At 36.1% G+C, this 25,719-nt stretch overlaps 1 protein-coding gene and 1 long non-coding RNA gene across 7 annotated transcripts in view; one reads left to right on the plus strand and one right to left on the minus strand.

The window, feature by feature from the left end:
- LOC106078739 (troponin T-like) overlaps nucleotides 1-14,546 on the minus strand; it is a 28,762-nt gene extending 14,216 nt beyond the window's left edge. For 2 of the 6 annotated variants that reach the window (XM_056043651.1, XM_056043649.1), the window contains exons 1-6: nucleotides 14,405-14,546; nucleotides 9,071-9,150; nucleotides 6,907-6,924; nucleotides 3,152-3,187; nucleotides 2,050-2,079; nucleotides 155-191 (exon numbers count right to left, since the gene is read on the minus strand). In XM_056043651.1, the coding sequence (XP_055899626.1) occupies nucleotides 155-191; nucleotides 2,050-2,079; nucleotides 3,152-3,187; nucleotides 6,907-6,924; nucleotides 9,071-9,093 (144 nt within the window). In that variant the 5' untranslated portion in view covers nucleotides 9,094-9,150; nucleotides 14,405-14,546. The other 4 variants (XM_056043650.1, XM_056043652.1, XM_056043653.1 and 1 more) reach the window with 4 other exon arrangements.
- LOC129928641 (uncharacterized) lies at nucleotides 9,106-14,046 on the plus strand. The gene is made up of 3 exons (XR_008780096.1): nucleotides 9,106-9,202; nucleotides 11,488-11,754; nucleotides 12,645-14,046. It is a non-coding gene; the product is annotated as an uncharacterized LOC129928641 (long non-coding RNA).
- Nucleotides 14,547-25,719: the final 11,173 nt, after the last annotated feature.

Below are 25,719 nucleotides of genomic sequence, written 5' to 3' on the forward strand. Positions count from 1 at the left end.
CTTTGAAGTTTATTTTTATTTTTAATGTTCGGATTGCCATACCTGGCAGTGATATTAAAACTTCCACTTTTGCAGATGCCAACGTGATAAAACATAGGTCAGGTCTTTTCGCTTTTCTTAAAGAGTTAGATTTTATCCTAGAACCAGCTCTTACCTCCATAGCTCTTTTCGCTTCATTTGCATCTACAGGCCTGTAAAAGAAATAGATAACAACTGTTTTGAATATATTTCTTTACTTATTTCTTCATTCCTGTTATTTTCGTGAGACTGTATTAGTGGAAAACGTTATTGTAAATGTTATTATTGATTAAGCGTTATCCTTCAAGCAGTTATTAAAGTATATATAGTATATTATTGCAGCCGCTATTTAAACATTATAGTAATAAGCAAGGAAAAGTTGAAATTAAATATAGTATCTTTAAATGAGTCAAGAAAGTATGCTAATAATGTTCTTAAAAAGTTGATAAAGTATTTGAAAAAAACAACAAACACTTATTCAAAACATTCATAACAAATATATTGACAACAAACATGCTTTTATAACAGCACATTCAATGAAAATGTAAAGTATTTAACATCAAACAATGTTTGTTTTTTTCTTTCTTTTATTTCACTTTCGCACTAGGTAAATTTTGAAAGTGGAATTTAGATCTAAATTGTTGTTGTTTTAGAACACTTTCATTTTTCATTTGTAAAATCCAACAAGATTAAAATACTAAAGTAGATAGAAATCTAGACAAGTAGTTGATAGTTTTATTCAACCTTTTGACACAGGAGAACATTTTTATTCTAGTAACATAGCTAAACTCTTTATATGGCTTTAACAATAGGGGCTAAAAAAAATTGCTCGCTCTCTACAAAAAGACTAATGACAGCAATGTGAATTTTCATTTCAGACCTTGGAGAGCGTGTTGTGTGACCATCGCCACGGTTTTAATTTAGCAAACTTATAGCAGGTAGAGTAAGAGTTGGGATAATTTAAAATTCTAGTCCCAGGATTCAAAACCGATACCGCTCGATTCACAATCACAGCTATTCACCGCTAAACCACCACACCCACAGAACAGAGGTTTAAACACAAATTGAAAATGAAACATTGTTTACTCTTTTTTCCTAAATAGCTACAGACATATACAAACAAACAAAAACTGTCTAAGTAAAGAAAAATGCTACACAGTTCATTGCCATTCTAGGCTCTAAAACATGCGTGCATACATACAATGATACAATATTTTTCAATACAGTTCTGGATCTAAAAATACAGTAAGACGTGTTTAAAATAGAGCTTAGGTATATTTGTCCATTCTTCTAATAAGTTTTCCTACATAAAAAGGTTCACATATTGAACAAATGTTCTATTTTTGTAAATATCTGATTTTTTTAAATTCTTAATTTGCAAAGAATTTCTTTTTTAAATCTCTTATAAAGCTCTTTCCTAGAACGCCATTACTATTTCTTCTATACCTTGACGATCTTCAAATAGTAACCTTAACCCGTCTAAGTAACAGTTCCACTTTGATAGTAGTCATGTGACCAATACACCAGTCAACAGTCTTTGTCTTCTTCAACAAAATTCGGGTATCAAATACGGCTGGGAGTACTCAGAGGCTAGCAACGATCCCAGAGTACCCAGTTAATATCAGGATTCGATCTTTTTCTGCCTTGATTCAGACGCCAAGGCTTTTACCTCTTTGGCACTTCATCCAAAATTTAATATTGTAGCTTGGACATAATGCAGAACAATGCTCGAGAAACTATTCCTATACTGTATAGCATTACCACCTTTCAACTACCACTTTACTGAAGTTCTTTAAGCTATTCAACAGAAAGCATTTCTCCTCTCAGTGTTACATTTGTAACCTACGGAAATATTTCTTTGTGTCATTCGCTACATACAACAACAAAAGAGTGACTACCACACTTCTAACATGTCATCAAATACAAAGGTTTGTGATGGTTCACACACAAACACACACACTTTTTCTAAGTGCCGGACATGACATTTCTAAAACACATGAAGATTATTTCCTTCTCATGCCATCAACTCACACTGAGGCTCCAGTGTCCTGGCTCTCTGACCTTCAAGATGGACAGATGGCGAACAAGAAAGTAGAAAGGAGTCAAAAAAAAGTCAGAAAAAAAAAACAAAGTATAAAAGAAAAGGAAATAAGTTAATATTTCATACTTTTAGTGTTAACTTAATCTTCAGAAAGTTATACTTTATTTGATGAGTTCATGAGGAAATCTTTTTATTTTAATCTCTTTTACTTATATATCTACATCTGTTTACGCAAAATATTCATAAATAACAAAGCTTTCTTGTAAGTAAAACTTATTTTAAGAAACCACACTTATTTAAAAGGATTGTCAGTCTGCAAGAAAATTATAATAGCTCTATAAGTAATTTTAACTGCGGAAAATGTAGCAGTTATATCTAGTGCCAATATTTAGGTTGGTTTCAGTTCAATTAGATAACGTCGCCACTACAATATTTGTATTGCGTTGACATAGTTTAAGAAGGTATCTCTATCTAGAGTAGGAAGCTCTTCTGTCAATGAAGTCTAAAAGGTAATGTCAATAGTCTTGTGGTTTTCGACGAAATGTTTCAGATAACAAGATTCGTACTCTGACATTTTCTACCTTCTTTTCCCTTGATCTAATTGAAGTTATTTTCTTGCTTGCAGATCCCAGCTTCTTAACAACATTTAAAACGGAAAAAGAAAGTGTCGAATCACTTTGAAATTATTATACATACTTTTATTTTTTTTTAATCTTGGTAATCTCCCTTTCATTGATTTAGTCTCTGTATAGAAACTAGAAGCAACTAGAATTTATACAACTTCCTGTTTACACTAATCTGGTATCGTTCACGCGTACCCCATGTGACATTGTATTATCCAATCAGGTTTTAATATACTTCTAGTTGGACGTCCGTGTGCTGTAACTGAATCCTACTCCGGCGTTTAAATACATCATTAGTTTGTGTTGGAAGATATATCCATTTGTATTGATAGTTTTTTTTTTATTATGGCTTTTACAAAAATAAATGCTTTAAATAACTTGACAAATAAATTGACAAAGTAGTAGGAAATTCTATCTAGAATCTAGATCTAAGTGATCTCTACCACTACATGACTCAAACACCACTCACGATTGTCCTGCATCTTCTGCAGCTACAGTCTTTTCTCTAGAGAAAAAGAGCTTTGTTATTAGCAAAATAAAAAAAATAAGCAAAAGCAAGTAAAAGATGTTTAGAGTTTAATATCAGGTGACCGAGCCTCGCTCGGATGAATAATTTGTGAAGGAAGGATATATACCCGAAGTCATTTTGGGAATATTGTTGTAATTACGAAAATGAACGATCGGGTAAAGACTCAATCCGAAGAGTAGCTTTTTCGTTCTGTCAGTTCTCAATGTAATAGTACATGGCGATTTGAATAGAAAGTCCCCCCAACAGTAGGCCTATAGAAAACCACAGCTCACGTCTTAACGTTTTACATTGCTTCTTTCGCGTAAAACTATTGGGCTATTGTTGTAATTACGAAAATGAACGATCAGATAAAGACTACTAATCTGAAGAGTTGCTTTAGTGTTCTGTTAGTTCTAAATGTAATTGCACATGGCGATTAAATATAAAGTCTCTTAAGTCCCCCTATAGTCTAGACCAACCACAGCTCACATCCGTCTTATAGTTTTACAATCCATCTTTTGCGTATAACTATTGTAGGCCTACTATTATTGGCTTGGAAGAAAGTCTTTGCAGTGTTACTTCTCAGATGGTTACGTTCAGACATTTAATTATGGAATTAGTATACATTCATTATGGCTTTAGTACGAAAATCAAGTGACGCAAATCTCTACGTTATAGGGTAAAATAGGCACTTTGTGACAAAGTAAAATGGCAAATTTTTTCTTAATAGACTTAAATCATTGCATTAGTTTTCTAAAGAAACGTTTCCGTGGGGCACCTCTGTTACGCCGAAAAATATGCTCGTCCCCCATACGGGATACGTGCCCTGCCCAGCCTGACTGTGGGACTATAAGAAGTTCATAACGGCTTTTGTCATCCATCCATCCATCCCAGTGGTGCTACAGCCCGTGGAGGGATATGGCCTGCTTTTACAGATCTCTCCATTCAGATCTCTCCTGGGCCTTCCGTAAACACGCTCTAATTCCAAGCTTTTTACCGAGGTTTATAATTAAATCAAAAGAGGCTGCAGCGTACGCAAACTCGCTGGCCGCTGGCTAGATATCATGTTTAGTGTGAGCAAGTAAAGGGCAGAGAAGCTGTGTTATGACCATTTCCTTTGTTTTGGTACAGGACAGTAGACACCGAAGCATGAACACATGGTAATAATTCACCAGCAAAATAATAATAATAATAAGGCTTGTCTTCGATTCCGAAAATTAATGAGGATTGCAGCTGTGACCTACATATTTTGCCACATACAGGGCAAGAATAACCATTGTCCGCGGTGATCGATTAAGATTTTCTTTTAGCGTCTGCGTCTGTCCTCGGCAGCAGATTTTCTTTTGGTCCCAAATGTGTATCCGCGTCCTTTGTATAGAGGGAATTCTTTAAGTCCGACAGTTACGCTGGACAGAGCAGTATCCTGTATGGGAGACGAATCTCAGACGAACGTATGCCAAAGGCAGTCTAGCACAGAACGAGAAAGCTGGAGGTCACCAGCAAAATAAACAACAATGTAAAAGGTATCTACACCACTCTACGCAATTAAAGAGTAAACAATTTATTAAGCACTTAAAACACAATAACTAATCATACATCGGCACATTTAATTTCATTACTTTTCTTTCATAGTTTTATAATAAATCAATCTACAGTAAGATGGTGCGCAAATGTTTAATTAGGTCTAATGGTTCTTTAAAACTTGTTCTTGTTTGCAAAGAAATATTTTAGTGTACTGCGATAAGCCTAGTGACGTAAGCAGCGTTTTTCCCGTTTACGTCATGGAAAATTTTCATTCATAAAACATTCTAGCCAAAATTAATTTTTCGATAATGAGGCATTTTCAAACCGATATAACGGTCGACCTCGAGTTTTCCCTATGTGGCCAATGAGTTTAGAATTTTTTTCTCACTATTATGCACATACCGTGAACTTTTAAAGAAAATCGTTAGAGCCGTTTTCGAAATAAAATTTATATATATATATAAATATAAATATATATACATACATACATACAAGAATTGCTCGCTTAAGAGTATAGGATATGCTAAGGGTTAGAGTTCAATAATGACAACATGGAATAAAAGTAGAAGTCTACACCTTTTTTTTTCAATATATCATTAACATATAACCCTTACAAACGTCAAGTTTTTAATATGATAAAATATGTAATGTCGTGTCAAGAAAGCTTTCATATCATACACAATGTATTATCGCATGCTTCAGTACAAACTATATTCATGTATGTAGAAATAAAATAAATGTTTTTGTAACCAAGTTATTCTTCATTATAACATCATGTTAGTATTTTTGATTATGTAAGTTGATAAATGTTAATTACAAAATCTAGCACATGATGCTAACACAGTTACATTGTGCTGTTTATAAAATATAATATATGCTAATTAGAAAATGTGTATCGATGATATTTAACCATGTGAACTACATTTAAAGGATTCAGAGGGATTCTCACATGATAAGTCCAGGGAGTAATTTACTACCTTCATTCTACACTAACTGTAGTCATTAACATGACTGGCGTAAATATATAGCATTCCCTTTTGTTAATATTAGATAATAATAAGAAGAAATAAAAGGTTTATATAGCGCTACTTTCATGCTTATAGCATCCTCAGAACGCTATGGTCCAATCTCACTTGTGGACCAGTTTGGGGAATTAGGATATATGGGAGAAGGTTTTCTGTGTTGCCTTTAGGCGTTCAGTAAACACGACTCTGCTCAAGTCGCTGTCGAACCTCGAGCCAAGTTCAAGCTACTTAGCCCCTCGACAAGGCTTCCCAAAGTACTCATTAGAATCCAGAGTTATTATACACAACCATAGACATTTTCATAACGTCCATATCTAGATATGACATATTTTGACTTGAACTGCAGGCATATATTGCTAAGCATGGCTTACCTTGACAGTTGTATGAATATTTTACCATTTTAAATTCTTCTTCTATGCCTTAAAGTGTCTCTTTTGAAAATCTCAACTAAAGAAATAATACCAAACTCTGGATTTTTTTTTTCGAGTTTTTAAAAAAACTTAACTTCTAAATCGAGTTTAAAAATTTTTCTATGAAATTATCCATCCGAATGCAATCTCCGCTAAGGTCCCCTAACAGTAAGAGATTTTCATTAAATAACGACGAACCCATAAACAGCAAGCTTTTTGGGTGCCTCCGGTATAGAGTATACAGCAAAGCTTTTTGGGTGCCTCCGGTATAGAGTATACAGCAAAGCTTTTTGGGTGCCTGCGGTATAGAATATACAGCAAGCTTTTTGGGTGCCTCCGGTATAGAGTATACAGCAAGCTTTTTGGGTGCCTCCGGTATAGAGTATACAGCAAAGCTTTTTGGGTGCCTCCGATATAGAGTATACAGTAAAGCTTTTTGGGTGCCTGCGGTATAGAGTATACAGCAAAGCTTTTTGGGTGCCTGCGGTATAGAAGATACAGCAAGCTTTTTGGGTGCCTCCGGTATAGAGTACGGAAGTATTGATTAAAGTGTTTTCAAAACCCTGTCATTATATGTATGTACTTTCTTAGCACTGTAGAATGAAATTAAAAACCAAACTAGTAAATATGGAGCAGATTAATGTAAATAATCTTTACAATGAGAACCTTCAATACTAGCCTGAGAGGATATTGTTACGCACTAAAAATGTGTCAAAAGTTTATACATAGATTTGTGTAAATAAAAATGTGTACTTACTCTTCCCCTCCTGCCTCTCTGGAAAAAAAAAGAAACACAAATTAAAATCGTATATTTTGGTAGTGTAATAATTCTTTGTACAATTTTGAATTGCCCAAACAGTATTCGTTAACTAAATCACAAGGTACAGCATAGATATTTAAACGATAACCAAAATGGAATTAGATTTTTGTTGAATAAAAGCAGAGTAACTCGTAACTGGTATCATACGCGGCGCACCGGTCAATGTTACGTGCTTGGGATACACAGAACTCTTATTCTAATGATATGGATATAGGAAAGATAAAAGCTTCCAGCAACTTGATTATCAGAAATTGCAGAAAAATAATCAACCATCTTGACGTTCATTAAATGTAAATTAAATATATATTTTATTTTATTGTTTGGCCTAATCATTTTTCGTATTAACCTGCATAGAATCGTAAAGGTTATGTTCTGTTGATTATCCATATTGTTACATTCAATACCATCATCAAATACTCACACTGTATCATCAAATACTCACACTGTATCATCAAATACTCACACCGTATCATCAAATACTCACACTCTGTATCATCAAATACTCACACTGTACCATCAAATATATATATGGCTCCTTTTGTCTCGAAAGGCAATGGATGCGCCCAAATGAGTCACTGGTTTTGGCTTAATCTTGAGACGGGGCAGAATCTGGTGTGGCTAATCAAGCCAATTTTAGAACGGCAGACTTTGCCACAATTCGTACATGTGTATGCCTCTGATTTAGGGCTAGCAGACAGGGCAGCTTTCTTTTTATCCCTCTTGATTAAAGCCGCTTCAATTCTTTTGTTCTCAGCAAGGGTTGTCCCAGCACGCACAGTCTGTCTCCATGCACTCCGGTCTTTGGCTATGTTTTCCCACATACTTTCGCTGATGCCTGAGGCTCTCATGTCTCGCTTGCAGACATCTCTATATGTTAGTCTTGGGCGGCCCTTGGGTCTGACTCCTCCCACAAGCTCAGCATATAAGATATCTTTCGGGATTCTGCCTTCTGGCATGCGGGTGACATGTCCGAGCCAGCATAATCTTCTTTGTGTCAGGAGAGCATACATGCTGTTCATATTGGCCAATCTTAAAACTTCCTGATTGGAGACATGGTCCCTCCAAGAGATGCCCATTATGCGTCTCAGGCAGCGCAAGTGGAAACTATTCAATCTGTGCTCTTGGTACATGTATGTTGACCAGCTTTCACTGCCATAAAGGAGAGTGCTCACAACACAGGCGTTGTAGACTAGGATTTTGGTCGCTGTGGTCAATTTACCATTTTCCCAGACGCGCTTGGAGAGTTTTGCCAATGATGTGGTAGCTTTTCCTATCCTTTTTGTCAGCTCGATGTCTAAGTCTAGGTTACTGACAATTGTTGAACCCAAGTTTGGTTTCAAAGGTTGTCATGGCCAGGGGTGTCAATGGGGTTAAGCTCCCATTGTCTATAAAATACTCCTAATGGCATGCGTCTCAAATAGCCTCTGACAACTAAGTCCAGCACCTGACCTGCTCGTGTGGCTTAGATATTAAGCCCGGCGAAACTGCTCTTACTAACAGGTGAAGGGGTGAAGGCGGATACCTGGCGCCACAAAACCAGGAGCTTCGGGCAGATGGAGCTCGTCAGCCTAGTAAGGCAGTTCATCTAGGAGAGGGGTACTCTGACTTCAAACCCCCGCTGCCTTGCGGTACTAAGGCTTCAGGAGACAACCTCGAGGAGAAATCAGGAGTGAAGCCCCTTAGGCGTTGGGAGTATCAGCTGCGAAATTCCCTCCGGCAGCTTCTGCAACTGAGTTGGTGCCAAATGTAATGCGATGCGTTCCTTTGGATCACATCAGCAAGGTCGAGAAAGGGATCATGACGCATGGGACACTATGACCCCTTTATCCAAGGCCCAGAAATGCGCCCCGGAGAGGAAACTCTGGTGCTGCTGCAAAGCGGCTAAAACAACACGGGAGACAACAGTTACGGGTTATAAGTCCAACTTGATTGGCGTAATGTATGGACGCCACGGGTTGTCTCTGACGGTGGGAGAGGTCTTCGCGCCTCACTGATCACCGTACCAGCAAATACTCACACTGTATCATCAAATACTCACACTGTACCATCAAATACTCACACTGTATCATCAAATACTTATATTGCTCTATTGAATACTTACACTGTCTGCTCCTCCTCAGACATGGCGATGACTTAAGCAGCTGTGGGTGAACTATGGGTCAGTGAAGTGCTTCAGACAACCTGGTGTGAGATACAACACAGAGGATGAGCGTCGAATTTTTAGAGTTTCCAGGTTAAAAGCTTATTGCATACATACAGTTTTAGTTCATAGATACCTATGGTCTGAGACATGCAACAAGCATCAGGTATATTGTCCTTGAAGAGTTTCAAAGAAATTTAACCATCTATCACAGTGTTTCCCAAACAGTATCCACGAAACCCTAGTTTTCCATGAAACCCCTAGTATTCTGCGAGGCGTGATTGGGTGTTCCACGAACTATTGGAATAATTAACTAGTAGGCTACCACGTAAATTAATCTCTATAGAAAAACAAGTAAAGTGTTCCGATAAATACTCAGAATGTGCGAAGTGTTCCGTTAGTGGAAAAACTTTGGGAAACACTGGTCTAACAGCTAATGTTAAGGAAGATTCTTAATTTGGGAGCTAATGTATTTTGAATGAAGTAAAGAAACACTGAAACAATTTTTGAATTGGTGAATTATAGAATTGTGTTGTGCCAAAGTCACTGGCATGTATCTCATAAAACATCAAATTTAGATTTAGTTTTAAAATGTATACTTGAACTACAAGCGTCAACAGCATATAATTTATACCTGTGATGGCAAAACTACAGCTCGTGTTCCTATCAAAAGTACATTCCAAAGCAAAAAATAAATACAGCACTTGGAGAAATGTTTCCTACATTTAATATAAGTTTACAACATAATATTACCCAAAATAGTTAAATGCTTTAGTAAAACTCGTGTACATTGTGCCCTCTGTTGCAGAAACAGATGACCTTTACATCATCTGCCGTATAGACCACAAGGTCAGAATGGAGAACTTTACTTTGACACTTTTCTTGTACATTGTGCCTTCGTGTTTATTTAAAGATAATTTTGTTACATAAATCCAAAGGCGTGGTGGCTAAGTGATAAAGCGGTTGGGTTCTGAACCGGAGGACCCCAGGCTCGGATTCTGAAGAAGATTGGGATTTTAAATTTCGGGTTTGGTCGTTTTGCTGGCCACATGGTATCCTCGTTAACCGAATCAGATGAGTTTCAGATTGCAAGTTCTGAAAGGGAAATTTCGCTTTACCCAGAAGTACGTTGTCCTATTGTTGGTTCAGATCGATTACAAAAAATAATTAATCGTAATTATAGAACTTTGTTTTAGAACATAATATGAACTGAACAAATGTTCTCATTGCAACATAAATCCTGAACAACGTTACAAACGAGAGGATTTATTGTTGATCTGAGAGTAAGATTTGTAAAGTTTCACCGAAATGTTTAGAATCATTTATATTTTTTTTTGATTATGACATTTCTAATGTAAAGTTAAATGTTGTCCTCCATGCTATCACAACTAGATACGTCAGTATTCGTACTAGAAAATATAAGCCATGTACCTTTCAGACTTTTGCTATTGTTCCTAGGCTGGGTTATTTTAACATCAGAAATGTAGAAAACTTTGGTGTAATGCAGGGCCGGGTTTAAGTGACTGGAGGCCCCTGGGCATAATTTGTTTGTTCCTAACAGTAAAATTTAAAGTATTGTCGGTAAAAATGCAAAAAGAAATTTAAAAAATCTGACCCGTCGAAATTCTTTTTTTATATCTCAAACGTGGGGTCACTCTTATGTGGATTCCCCTCCTGCCATCCCGGCTATGGATGAGGAACGTCTACAAAAAAGCTCTTTAGTTGGAAACTATTGTCTAAGTGACATGCAGGTAGATGATCATAGAGTTCATTTCTCCAACAACAATACGACTGTATAGATATTCAAAACAATCGTGACCAAAATTACATCACTTTATATTATTTAATGTACAAATGCATTAGTGCAGACTTTCACGTGCCAAAGACATAACGGAACACTTCGCACATTGTAAGTATATAGCGGAACACTTTGCTTATTGTTTAGATAATCTAATTCACGCTATGGCCTACTAGTAAATAATTAAAGAAGTTCATGTAACACCAATTCAGGCCTCGCGGAACACTAGGGCTCCGCGGAACACATTTTGGGAAACACTGCGTTAATGTATACTATTATATACGCCCCCTAAAATCAATACAGCAGTATAGATTAAACAGAAGTTTCTGGCCACACGTTTACAGTTAGACCCACTAGCATTTCTAGTTCCCTTTAAAATTCCCAGGTCAAAATTTAAAGAAGCGGACTCTTGAACGTCAAGTAAATCTGGTTTAATTCGAAAAACGATACATTTTTTATTAATTTTTCAAACACAAAGTAGATCATCAACGACATGAAGGAAGGAATAGGTCAATGCTTGAGCAATGAGTCATCTTTCTTTTCATCTTTTTACAAATATTTTTTTCTTGTCTGGTTTCAGAAACATGTTTATAAAAAGAACTAAACGACTTGCCAACTTCGAAACAGGAAAGAAGAAAAAAAAAACCAGCGTGAAAATAGAAAAAAGATATCTAGTTGAAGCTGGCTGCTACGATTTAGTGAGAGAGACTGCTGGGATGGAATGCAACCTTCTGAAACGTTCCATGCCAGAAACCTACCACCGCCTCTCTCCTACCTTCACCTTGATAGACTTACACAGGGATATATTTAACCCCGCGTGTTGCTTGGTGAATGTGTTTTATGCCAGGTAAGCCCTTTTTTTTGTTACAAGGTGACGTCTTGAGTGTGAGCAGTTTTTCTGACGTCTTGCTCATGAGCAGTGTTATGATCAGACGAAACAAGGAGGGGGAGGGGAGAGGTATTAATGTGGCGTAGCACACGGGGACTTTATTGAAAAACAGAAGGTGGTATGACGAAGAACTATATGATTATCACAAATAGCAAATTAAAACTCAAAAACATATTAAAAGCTGCAACCAATAGTTCAAGAAATAAGTATATACAATTGAACAAGAAAAACGACTGAGCGCATTGAGATATTAGTGGGTAGACATTCGTTGAAATTAATAAAAAAAAGATAATTAAATGAATGATTACCGCCAAATGTCAAGCATATTAATTATTCAAGTATGATGTTGCCGGTCTTAGATAATTGGATGCCCTAGGCGAAGTGAATTTGGTGCCCCCCCCCCCAAATAAAATAGAAAAATAAAAATTGCGAAAAACTAAAATAACGCAATTTATTCAAAACCTAGTGTACTCTATCAATAGCATTGGGCATAGGTGTCGCTATTTCTTCTCTAAGAAAATTGCTCTGTACGAGGCCCCCATCTATCGGAGGCTCTAGGTGGCTGCCAAGTTTGCCTATAGCTAAGGCCGGCCCTGATGTTGAGTTTATTTAAATGACCAGTCTCACTTGACATTAACAAATGAAAATGGGGTTTCTCTTCCAACCAAAGACAAAACAACAACAAAACACTATTTGTTACATTTTTAAATCTGCACTATTACATTCTATTTGTCTTCTGTGTGGGCATGTAAAAGGAGGGGAGGGTACATTTGGGAGTAGCTTTTAGTGATGTTCAATAAAAGCAGCCTATTATAATGTTATTTAAAAAAATAATTTTCTCTATACAGATCCTCAGGGCTCGCAAAAAGTTTTCTGCAAGGAACGGTACTAGGAGAAAGAAGGAGAGGCAGACGACGATGGGAAAACAATAGAAAGTATTTAGGAATTTTTAGATCTGTCAATGAGCTCAAGACTCTAATCCTGGCAAAATGACAGAGGAATGGAGAGACACTGTTGTCATATCATGTGTGGTGCCCCCAAACAATCCAACAGATTATGGGACAGATCATTGTAAAGGATTTATATAGTAGATTCGATCTCGACTTCTTTCTGTTAGATAGTCAAGCTAGGCCACTGACACTCTGCATTAAGATTAATATTTTGCCATCTTGAAATTTTATCCCTTCATTCTTAAATATGTTTAATGGCCTATAGTAAAAAATGAGACATGCATGATAACAAACTGTGAAACTCAAGTGTTGACTAGTAAAATGGTTTCATTATGAAAAGATTATATTCTACTATGGAACACGACCCCAAGACTAGTCTCACTCTGTTTAACATGAGTTAGTGAAAGTCTCCATCTTATGTTTCACTAGAACATCAAGGACACTGATAAGGACTCTTGTACACATTCGAAAAACACGAACAATTATTTGTATGATATCTGGCTCGTATCAAGACCTCTGTGTAAAGTCCCTCAATGAACTTCTCATTCGTAGAATGTTGTTGTTTTAATTGAAAAAAAAAAAGAGTCCTTGTAATCACAACACATTTCCAAAAAAAGGATCAATGTCTTAGTCTTACCATACATGAGTTCGATAATAATTTAAACTTCAGTATTGTCAATAAACATAAACGATTTAGTTAAACTTAACTGGGCTTTTACAAATATATAATAAGACACTCTAACAACTGCAAGATTAGAATTATAGGAACAAGAAGTCTCCACAAAGGTCAGAAGTACAAAGTTTCTTAGTATTAAATATTTTTGTTTTAACTTATGAAACAAAGAATATTTATCTTTCTATATTGAGTTGTTGCTATTGAAAATATTTTTTTTTCTATCTTGAGAAATCTCTTTTTGTTTTTTGCACAAACCCCGAACGTTATTCTACAATGAATCTTTATAAGATAATTGTGGAAACTCTTGTGTTCATAGCTATACAAAGTTGCCAGACATTAAAAGTAAGATTTAACATCTTATCCAACTAATATATCCGTGTCAGGCTGATTTAGGAGCTGGATTCTTATAAAACGCCAAGAGAACTTTGGAAAAAACCAAACATGAATTAAAACGACTTGAGCACAATAGAATTTGAATGATAACCCGGACATTTGGTGATGGTGAGAAACACTAGCCACCCCACCCACTTTTACATTGTCTATTTAATAATATACGAATATATTCCTGTTTTATTTTTGTTTGTTTTTCCTTGAGTATCGGAAGTTTGGAAATATTATATAACTAAATAAAGTGTTTAAAACTATCCTTCGCTTCCATCAAAAGATAACATCAAAGTTAAAGACACATTTTGACCTTGATCTAGGTGAAGCCATGGGACTACCTAGCCAAGGTATCCCAATGTTATGTATTTACTCTCTTGCAAACCCCGGTGCCAACTTTTAAGAGCTCATTGCTTTAATATCATTCACTTTCAAAACTTACCTTATTCTTGACCACACAAAACTTTCCAAAGTTTATTTTAAGGAAATTGTTTGTTTAGAGTTTGCTCTCTAAATAGTTTCTTTCAAAAAAGAAAAAAAAAGAAAGAAACTAATCCTTAAAAATAATCAAAGATTATCGGAACACAGGTGTGTTACCTACCTAGTGTCGGACGAAACAAGATGGCTACCCGGTAGATCAGCTGGAATGTTTCTGAGAGCAGACGTGGGGAAGAATGAGTGTTTACAAGAACTTGCTCGCCGTGCACGCTCCATGAGTACTTCCATTTTTTTCTGAAGGGGTGCCAGGTCTGCAAAAATTATTACGTCAATAATACAAACTTTGTTTAACTTTTAAAAACTAGATATATATGACATTTATTACAGATAGAGGTATATACACTTAAATATAAAACGATGTAACGAAATTTGTGGTTTTTAAAAAGTTAGTTTAAGATTAATTTTGTTTTATTTTTTAAAATATTTTATGTCTACTTGAGGTTGAGTGTATTGTAGGAAAGCTTCTTACACCCCTACTCAGCGTGAGAAATGGAACGGTCCCGTGTGCGGGCGTCTAAGCGGTTTGCCGGCACCCGAGATACAGGAAAGCTCGGTGCATCCTTTTATAGTAAGTATCTTACCCCGTGACTTTGGGGGCTTGGTGTTGGAGATAGACGAACGAGGGCAAAGATATAACAATAACTTTCTGATAACATTTCAATCCCCTTCTCTTGATATCATTAACAATTAGCATGTTACCTCCCCCCCCCCTCCCACCTCTTTTGTTTTCATACTCCCGCAATCCCATTGAAGTTAAGAAAATGTTTCTTGCAAATATTGAAAACAAACAGAGATAATCAGTAATTAGTTGTGAAATGAGGGTGTATAACGAAGGCTCTGACATGATCAACTAAAATACATATTTCGCTCACGATAACTCTACCTCGCTTTGAGATAGATAACCTCAGTCACCTACGCCACCAGTGTAAAACGTGGAGGATACACCAAAGATAGCTTTGGGCTATCACTTTTTTTAAATGCCCCCCACCCCACACAAAAAAATAGTCCTAATGAATTTGATACGTATAATAATATAATTCAAAGATGTATTTATCAACCACATATATACTTATCAATTTAAATCTCTTTAACCCTGTAGGGATATGGAAATCGTATGACATTGACATATTATATTTGGACTTCTAAAGGGCTTTGTAACTTAGGGCCTTATCAAGTCTAAATCCAGTCCTGTTTCTGTCCGCCACTAATACAATAAGTGTCTTACTCTCACTATCCAGGATGGATCTCTCATCGTGAGGTTCGCGCTCTGGACTGTCGTTCGATCGTCTCAATGGTCCCAAGTCCATATCTTACCTGACGCCATCTCCCGTCGTCCTGGGGAGGTTTGGGCTCAACTCTGAAGGAACACCCGAAATGTAAGCCAAACAACACCCTATCCCTGAGATAATATACTAGTGATTTGAACATAAAGTATGTATGAATAGTTAATGTCAAAGAATAAGAAAAGAGAGCTTTGTTGTATGTAATGTGTGTACGTCAAATGTGATCAGCAGGGTTACCCGACAAATTGCGCCGACTAAAGAGCGCGAAATTTCCCGACAAAATATCGCAAGACCAAAAAGCGCCGACTTATTTATTATATGTGAAATAAGTACCATAAGTGAGTGAGTTCCTGGGCAGGATCTTTTGTTCAGTCCTCTACCTTCTTCATCTACACTGGTTCAGGTTGCGCCTGAGTTAGTCCTACAGGTCTTCACAGTACATGCACTCATTGCTCACTGTGCCGTACCTCTGTTATATGCACTACTGCCATCTAAACAGGAAGCAAAGTTTGTTCGACTCTTCAGGAAAATGTTGAAGCTGAGACTGACTCCTGCTCCACAGTGTGTGATGCTAGATTTTAAGAAGGCAAGTCAAATGCAAGTAAGCACAGTATTTACGGTGATTAGAATTGTCGGGCGTATATTACATCTTGGAAAAAGTCTCTGGCGTAAAGTAAAAGATGAAAATCATGCAGCTACATAAGGGGAAGATAAAAATGTAGCCATGTTTATCAAGAAGCTGTCAGCCATTTCATTTGTTTCAACTGCAAAGTAAATATAGCCATCGTAGAACTAAAGAATACTAGGCCATATGTTGTAAGGTATTCGTATGACTACTGGGAGGACAAGTCTTTTTGTAACAAGAGATGAAACTTTAGATTGACTCCAAAACTTCTAATAGTTTAATGAAATTTCGGAGAACGTAAAGAAAACAAATGCATGCTCTTTGACTCAAGAAAAGAAATTCAGTCTTTTTTTTAGTGCAATACGGACACTTGACAAAAGCTTTTATGTTTATATATGCTGCATGTTATCTGTTAAAGGACCTATGCATGTCATGTTGTGGGAGGGGGGATAGATTTAAAGCTTTCATTATTGGTTTTTGTCTATGCTTTGGATTATTTATTGGGTGGTATTTTTGATGAGTTTTTTTTTTTTTTGTTTCACATCTGCATTGGAATTGGCATGTACAGTTTGTTTTTTTCTACACCGAATACAATGACGTCATTACGTATGTTTTGGCTGATTCGGAGGATTCTAGGTCAGTGGGAGAGAGAAGGAGAGATAAAGAGCTCTTCAGCTTGGGAACGGCTGTGAATAGAATAGGTTGTCAATAGAGATAAATGAGTTTCAGAATAAAGTGCCGCATGTTTTTTAATACTGTCAACGTTTCTTTTGTGTACTAAAAAATAAAACAAAGACATGGTTCAATAAATTTACATAAGCTAATAATTCATTAACATATTGAAAATGTACTTACTTTACTCAGAGAATGTGACTATATGTGGAAATGCGGAGTCAATAATATCATATTAACACTATATATTTTATTTGTTAAACTATTTCGCTAACAATACATTTTATTTGAATTTCTTGAATTGTATTTAAAGGATCAGCGGATAATCTAGCTCAAGAAATATAAACATAAAGCTTACATTGTATTGTTGTTAACGATAAGGCCTTATATTGGAAATGGATGGACCTGTTCTTTAGTATCTAACCTTACACTAAATGTTCTGTCAGTGGATCTGACTATATCCTATATCTTTCTAAATAGCCTTGAGTCAATTTAAACTAGAGTAAACTACAAAAAGAATTATATTATAAATCTCACAGTCAGTATGTTTGTTTTATGTCATATACGAATAAAAGGTTTATACATACATTAAAAAAATATTTTCTGTCATGAAGTAAAACTGAAAAAAAAAAGTCAATTACTTAAAGTAACACAGAAAAGCATCTTTTCAACCGTACAAATCCTACACAGTTACTGGGCAAGATTTGAACTTCATAAGTCAGTAATCTATTTGAGATTGTCCTTTGAAAGTCCAGATATTATGTCAGTACAAATATGATATTCACATACCTAGAGGATTGAATTGATAATTGAATTGGCCACGTTCGTAGAATGCCAGTAGGTCGACTTCCACAGGACATCCTGTATGGTGATCTATTAGAAGGCAGGAGAGCCGCTGGTCGCCCACTTTTACGTTATAGGGATGTATGCAATCGCGACATGAAGCTCTTTAAAATCGACACTGGCAACTGGGAAGAGGTGGCACTGGACAGATCCACATGGAGAGAGAGATCATAAAGGAAGGTTCACAGGTTGCAGATGTCATACACAACAGAAGCAGAAAGAAGGGTGAAAATGCAACGGCGCCTGGTAATTACATATGCCCGACCTGCGATCGCAGCTGTGTATCACACAAGAAGTTGCAAAGGGAAAAGATCGTCTCTCGAGACGTAAAATGCCACAGAATTGATAATATGAATAACAGGTTTGTAACAGCTTTCCTATTATATTTATACTTATAACTCGATAGAATCTACCTCAGGTCTCGATACGTCTAGGTGTCCCTGGTTCAGTTCTAGTTAAAGAAATAAAACAATGAAACCACTAGATCAAACACATAAACTTTAATCATCTTTACTGCATATCACACAAGCTGGACTCTGTCTATTCAACCTCTGACAACAAAACACACTTCCGGTCATTCGCGCAGAATGTAAAAATAGATTATACATACATACACACATTCATCCGTGACAAGGTTCTTTGTATCGAATCCTAAGACATTTATCCTTAATTTAACATTTAGCCTTGCATTCTTGTTCATAACAAACTCTATCAGCCTTTTATTTAACCTTTTTATTTATTTTTCGGTATTTCCCCAAAATGTCAGCAGTCATTATATAAAACCTGGATACAAATGTTGAATAGCACAAAATAAAATCACTCACTTTTTTAAAGTACTGGTGCGTAACTGGAAGCGTTGGCACAGGTTCAGTTTTGTCTTTTTTATATAATACTAGTCGACCGGCGGCGTAGCACTGCCACTGCAACCTATGCGACCACAGTGGGCGCCGCACTTTCATAGGACCCGCGCTAATTGAAGGTGTATAAATTATTAAATTAAACCATTTAATAACTTAAAGCAGATTTCCCGCGCCCTCCTGTCGATTTACCAGGAGCTCCTGGAAATCTTCCGAAATTGCAAAAGATACGAACAAGTCTTTAAAATATACGGAATATATTGACAAAAAATGTCATTTTGGGGTGTCATTCAATATGGAAAACGCCAATCCTACGCGCGATAAATAAAAACGGCAGTATGCATTAGCCGTAATTGTGTAATCTGGTAAAAGAAGCTTCTTTGAAGAATTACTTGAGGTCATCAATTCTCAAAGATACATTGAAACATTTGGTAATTCTTGCTGTTGAGCGGGATCTATGTTGGAAACAGAATTATTATGATACACTGTATGACTTTGCTACACGCAAGGCTCGTAAAGTAATTCTGTACGTAGTAAAGAATGAATATATGCATAGACGAATTTATTTTCAAATACAAACTCTTAAATTTCACTTATTATCAGCTTCCCTACCCAAGCTTGGCCCCGCGAAATCCATTTCGCAATGATTAAGTCCAGCCCTGCTATTTAGTGACCTGTAAATATACAGAGTAGATTACTTGTTCTCTTTCCATGACTTCTTGGTCACAATGGTTAAATCTGGCGATGCTATTTAGTGTTTGTAAAATGTTTGTTTGCAAAATGTTTGACATGTTCCTTCAGAGTTGAAGGACGAAGGGGGATGGGAGTGGGCAGGGTTTGATAAATCCAAACCACAGTCCAGCAAGCAAGCCGCACGACCAGGCAGCCATACGTAGTGACTAGTGAATACTTGTTCCCCCCCCCCCCCCCTCATGTTTTCTCGTAGAGTGACTATCCCCAGAAATAAGAGAGTGATCTTTCCTTTACTCTTCTTACTTCTTCCGTCAAACTTTTGAACCATAAAGAGAATTATATAAATAGATTTATGGTTATGGGCTATAAATAACGGGGGAAATCAGTTTTGCTGTGTACAACTATTTTTTTCTTTATAGAAGGCTGGATGCAAAGTTTAGATCTATAAATTGATGGTCTATATTTAGAAAAGTGGTGTCCTTTTTAAAAAGGCCGGACAGAGGGATGAAAAACAAAGTATTCCGGTCTGACAAACATTGACTTGCTATTTTAACCCTAACGATCTATGGGCAGATGATGTTAGGATCATCTGTTTCTTTGGCCAACGGTTAACGAGCAGGGTATCGTACAAGGCTCCATAACCTTTTCCAGTTTTAAGTCAGGTACACAAACTCTGGTTTGACCGTTACAGTTTTTGAAAATGTAATCATCTTAAAATTAAATTGAGTTATTTTCTTTTTGTTTTGAACACAGGTCAATGAGATTTCCAGAATGTATTCAGTAAAGAGTAGAAGAAAAAAAAGAGGCATTCATGAACTTTTACACAATGTTTTATGTAGAAATCATGAGCTGGACTGCTAGAACTAATTTGTGACAATTTATACATATGTATATAGGGCCTAATACTTATACAATTTATTAATACACAATATCAATAGTATATCAATAACTAGATCAAGTATTCTAGTCTAAACAAATGTCTTTTAATGATTTTTTGAAGTTTGGATCTATATCATCAATTTAGAATTTTCTTTAATCTGAGTAGATTTAACATGAGTGTAAACAGGATTTTTTATGGAGGGGGGTGGGTGGTGGGGGGGGGGGGTGCATATTTATTTCTTTCTGTTTTTCTTTCTTTTTTTCTGACTGGTCTTCTTTCCCTCTAGCTTTCATTTTCTTTCCTTTATATTTCTTTCTTTTTCTTTTTTCCCCCCTCTTTCTTTCTCTTCCTCTTTCTTTGTCTCTCACATAATACACTAATACAATTCCACCCATCAGTCTAACTAGTGTTCTAATGTTTGTACAGGAATCACGCCTAGCAATAACTCGGTCAGAGTGGCCACAGTCTATGAATGTACCAGCTCGTGTTAGTAAACTGAAGTGGCACATGGACCAACCAAATGCCTCGCACTTATATCATTATCTGAATACAACTTTAACTACTTTCCAAAGCAATCCACTGATTGTTTTACAATCTCAACATTTATTACAGCTTGTTAACCCTTAACTTCCTGCCGCAACCTCTCCCCCTTTCTCGTCTTCTTTACCCAGTTACCCGCCCCTTCCTCAACGCGCTATTTAGTGAAATAAAGGTAAACAGAATCTGACGTGGTTTCTTTATCGTCTGCAAAGATTGGTCTCTAAGTGAGAGTGTCTATTTTTAGCCCAAAGTCACCTTAATGTTTTCAAGTGATGGGGGTGATGCACTGGTGAAGACATGAAATCGATCTAATAACTAAGAAAGAAAAGAAATGTTTTTTTAATCTTAATCTTTAACAATAGCCAAAAACAAATAATCAACTCAGAACCAAATTCTATCAGGGTAAATAATTGTTATCGTAGACAAAATATTATTTATGATTAAAGTATGCAATGGCTACATCTTATCTAGTTACGTTTTAATAATTAATATTAACTCTATATACCGTAGTCAGAGATATGTTGTTTTATAAACACGGGGATGGACTCTTTAACGTCCGATCTTTGCTTTACAATGAAGAATCCACTTTTGTCAATGTGTGTTTCTGATATAAAGTTATTGCCAACATTTTTTTTCTTCTAATTTTTGAGACTAGCTTTCCATTGACTATGCAGCTTAAAATATTTATACTCGCGGCTCAGTTATGCCAATAATATCAGAAATTGACTGGTTAATAACCTAGAAAAAAGAAGCATTAGCAAAAGACTATTCTAACAATACTTCTGCATTTTTCTTTGTTCAGGGTGATCTCTTGTTTGGTGAGAGTTATTTACCTTGTGCACCAAAGCTTCAAGATCTAACGTTGTAGTCTTGATACCAACGTTTTTATTTTAAAGGATTCTTTAAAGGCAGCTAAAAATTAAACTCATTAATATACCATTGATATTGTTATAAATTGTATTCCCCAAAAGAACATATGTAGTTTATTCTTCAAAGCATATCTAACGTTGTAAGGGCAGAAATAACGACAAATCCTAACATCTCAAATGAAATAGCCACACTCAGTAAGGTGTCGAGAAACCCGGCATTCTTAATCTTGTTCATCCTTTCTAGGTCGCCTGACTGCTTCGGCCTGTTCTCTAAATGATCGGTTTTAATCGATAGGTCATGTTTCACTATGTTTCAAAATGGATCCTGTAATTATTTTTTTTACTCCTTTAATAAAAAAACAACACTTAATATTGTTTATATAAAGTGTATAAAATATACACCTTTGCCGCTTTCTTTTTTCTTGTGAATGCTCCATAGAAGCAATCAGAAGATAAATTTCATAATTAATCATCTGGATGGCTGACTGGTCTTGCGGTATGCGCGCAAACTGTCGTCTGGTCGTCTCCACGGTCCCGGTTTTATACCTTGCCCGCTCCCTTCCCCAGTCGTCCTGCGGGAGGTTTGGACTAGGAAGTAGATTCTCGTCAACTCTGAAGGAACATCCGAAACATGTAATACATTTTAAAACATTTTATTTTCTCTGTGACGTGGCAACGAGCTATTGGTCTACACTGTCCACAGGTTGCACGTTACAGTTTGTTGTTTAGGCGTTCTATATAGATTGGTCTGAGTTGACTAGTGAATGCCCCAGTGCCTCCAGTGTCTGTAGTCCATACTTATGTTCAGCAGTAATTCTTGCATTATTAGTGATGTATTAATCCGACTTTGTCAACTGTTGAGCCTAACACCTTCTGACCTATAGATCGCAAGGTTTCAAAGGGAAACTTTACTTTTGTTTTTTAAACTTTTCGTAAGATATAATTCATCTAACTGGCTTGTTACTTTTTCCAGAGTCATTCTATGCCAAAACGACCATTTAAATCAATATTCAAATTTGTGATGATCAGTTTATCTAAAAGTTCTAGTTTTAGATCTAAGTGTTTTTTCCAAATTAGAGGCGTAGTGAGGATGGGGGGGGGGGAGGAGACACGATGCTAAGGGCGCCACTCTCAGGAGAGGGGAGCGCCACATGTAGCCTATATTTCTATGTGATATTTATTGAAAATTATTGGGAGGGGTTGGCGCCAATGAGGTATTTGCCCCGGACGCACGTTTTGCCCAATACGCCTCTGCTCCAAACAAAGACACGGTCATGGTGTTGCTTGGATGAAGAAAATATATGTTTTCTAACCAAATAAATTATATTGTCATAGACCAAAGACTTGATCCCGTGGTACCCCCCGTACGGTGATTGTCCGTACCCGTGGCGTAATCTCGAGAGACAAAACATAAATCATATACCCGAATTGTTGGGGTAGATCGTCATATAATCGATTAGTGTCATAACTGTATTTGAATGATTGGATAATAAAAGGCGATCGAATTTTAGAATGCCTTTGATTCGGTGATAAGAAATGTATAATATAGGTCAGTGTTTGTAATAGACACACAAAAACAACCAGAGTCTCAATTAACAAATTGATTTAATTAGTCTTCTATTCGTCCCCTTTACTTCAGCATCTTGTCGTGAATCTGACCCACTTTTACACACAGTCCTGACTTAGACACACTTTCTATGCTGTTCACTCAACCATGTACAATGAAGGTCGACTGGTCATTTCATACACAGGCACACACACACTGCACTACTAGCCACACGTACGCTTACTATCACAGTGTTGTCTTCTCATTTTATATTTTGGTCACGTGTCAATTTTATACCATCCTCCTTGGAAAAAAAATATTATTGTCTTTAAACTGTAAGGTCCAGGCTTCCAAATTATTAATGTGTATTGATTAGCATTACAGGTAATAATTGGGTTTATTTGTAGAAGATTGAATGGGCTAATCCACAGGTTGACTAAAAGGGGGGTGGGCAAGGAGGTTGAGGAGTTAAGTGCAGGCTTCAAAACCTGGGGTCCTAGGCTCAAATGTCGGTGAAGACTGATATTTTAAATTTCGAGATTTTTAAGGCGCCCCTGAGTCCACTCAGCTTTAATGGTTACTTTACTTTAGTTGAAGAAAGTAATGGAGGTTGGTCGTTGTGCTGGCTACATGACACCCTGCCGGTGAACCATTGGGCATAGAAAAAAAATGACCTTAATATCATCTGCCTACATAGATCCCAAGGTGTGAAAGGGCAACGTTACTTCTTTCTATTTTTGACTAAAATGACTAAAGACAAGATCAATACGTATTTGTCTCTAGGTCCACTTGGCCAAGAATTTAGAATTATAATACTCTCTTCGTAATATCAACTTGATTGCATTTTTATTATAAAGCTTAAATAAACTCCCTCTGTCTGGCTGTCTGTCTGTCTGGTAAAAGTTTGAACATGTTTTTTCTTCCACTTTTCATTCTCGAATCAAGTTAAAAATTTGCTCTATTATTTATTGAACCTGACAAGATAGGAAACTAGAAAATAGTATATAATAAGTTAATTAATTTTTGTTGATTAATTCTTTTTTGATTTTGAAATAAGGGTAATAAATGCTACTTATTGATATATATATATATAATTATATATATATATATATATATATGGTTTTAGTCCCCTTATCACGTTTAGCCATTTTTTTATAGAACCTCCAGCAATCTTGGAGAATAATATAACAAATTAGTAACTCCTTGCCAATTTTTGATTCCTACGAGTTAATGTATGATTAATTTTTATCCTTATATGTCGTCACAAGTTCAAGAGTAGATTAAGTTCTCTTGCTCTTGGGTCTGTTATATAACTTAAAAGCAGAATAGACAAAACAACTGAGCATCTTAAGAGAACAAGGTTCTAAGGGAAGTTTCCGGGCTCAAAAAGGCGTTACCAGTCACATGCTGAAGTACAGAAAGGTGGAGCTACACCCTCTGTCTCCTGACACAGTTGTTCCTCGTGGAGTACGATGTATGAGCAACATTTATTAGAAAGGAATTCCAGATACAATTGTAATGTTTTATTATGACACCTAATCAGCTACAGATTAAAGGTACAAATATATTTATACTTTTTGATGATTTTTATCTGTGGAGAGAGTGAGAACTAGTAAAGAGTTTCCAGATGTTCTGGTCCATACGCGTGGATAAGACTAAATTCTGTAGCTTACATCTAGTAGTAAAAATTGTTTAGCTTTATGGTACTTCTATCATACGCATTTTCGTTAACAGAATGGAATATAGACAGACACTTGAATATCCATACAAAAAAATTATTGTATTAAAATGTATTCTTTTTAAATTATAAAATATATTCACTCCCGCTGTCCTTTTATGAGTGACAACTTTGCTTCTATTTTCGTTCAGCCATATATTTAAGCCCTGCCCTAACGCATTACGTAAACACTGTTTCTTTCGTTTGTTACATTTGTTTGTGAAGTTACTAAATCTTTACAGCTTTGAAACGACATATTTTACGAACCAAATTACTGTATGATAAGATAATCTATAAATCTACAAAGGGAAATTTTAATAAAGTTTCACTTGCATTCTTCAACTCAATACCTACCCAGCACACTTATCATAAATCAAGCGCCACTAAATATATCTATTGAACAGCTATACAAAATCGAATCTCGAACCTTCGATTATTTGTTCTATCTTATGAATAGCCCTCGAAGAGAGGGGAGATAACTTGATTGCCTTTGAGCTCAAATCAACGCTCTAAATCAACACTTACACTTATTGGCATGTAAGGCCAGATACTCCTGGTAAACACATTCGGTACGCATTGAGTCGTATCGATCTGAACGTTATTATACAGTAAGTCAGTTGAAGTGACACAAGAAGCAGTTTGTATTTAAGTGTTGCGTTGTTTCTTTTTCACTTCAAGCGAATTAATTCTGTTCAAATAGTACTTTGTAAAAATCTAACCTAAGAACAACCACATTTTTCCAAAGATACTTTACTTAAAAAAAAAATATAGGGGAAATAACTCTTAATTTAAATCAATATCTCTAAATACTATAAGAATTATTTCCCTTGATTTTCTAAAAGAAAGTTATCTAAGAGGAATAACTCTAATTTACATCAATATCTCTAAATACT

This window comes from Biomphalaria glabrata, chromosome 10 (assembly GCF_947242115.1).
Source record: "Biomphalaria glabrata chromosome 10, xgBioGlab47.1, whole genome shotgun sequence".
NCBI classification, from domain to species: Eukaryota; Metazoa; Mollusca; class Gastropoda; family Planorbidae; genus Biomphalaria; species Biomphalaria glabrata.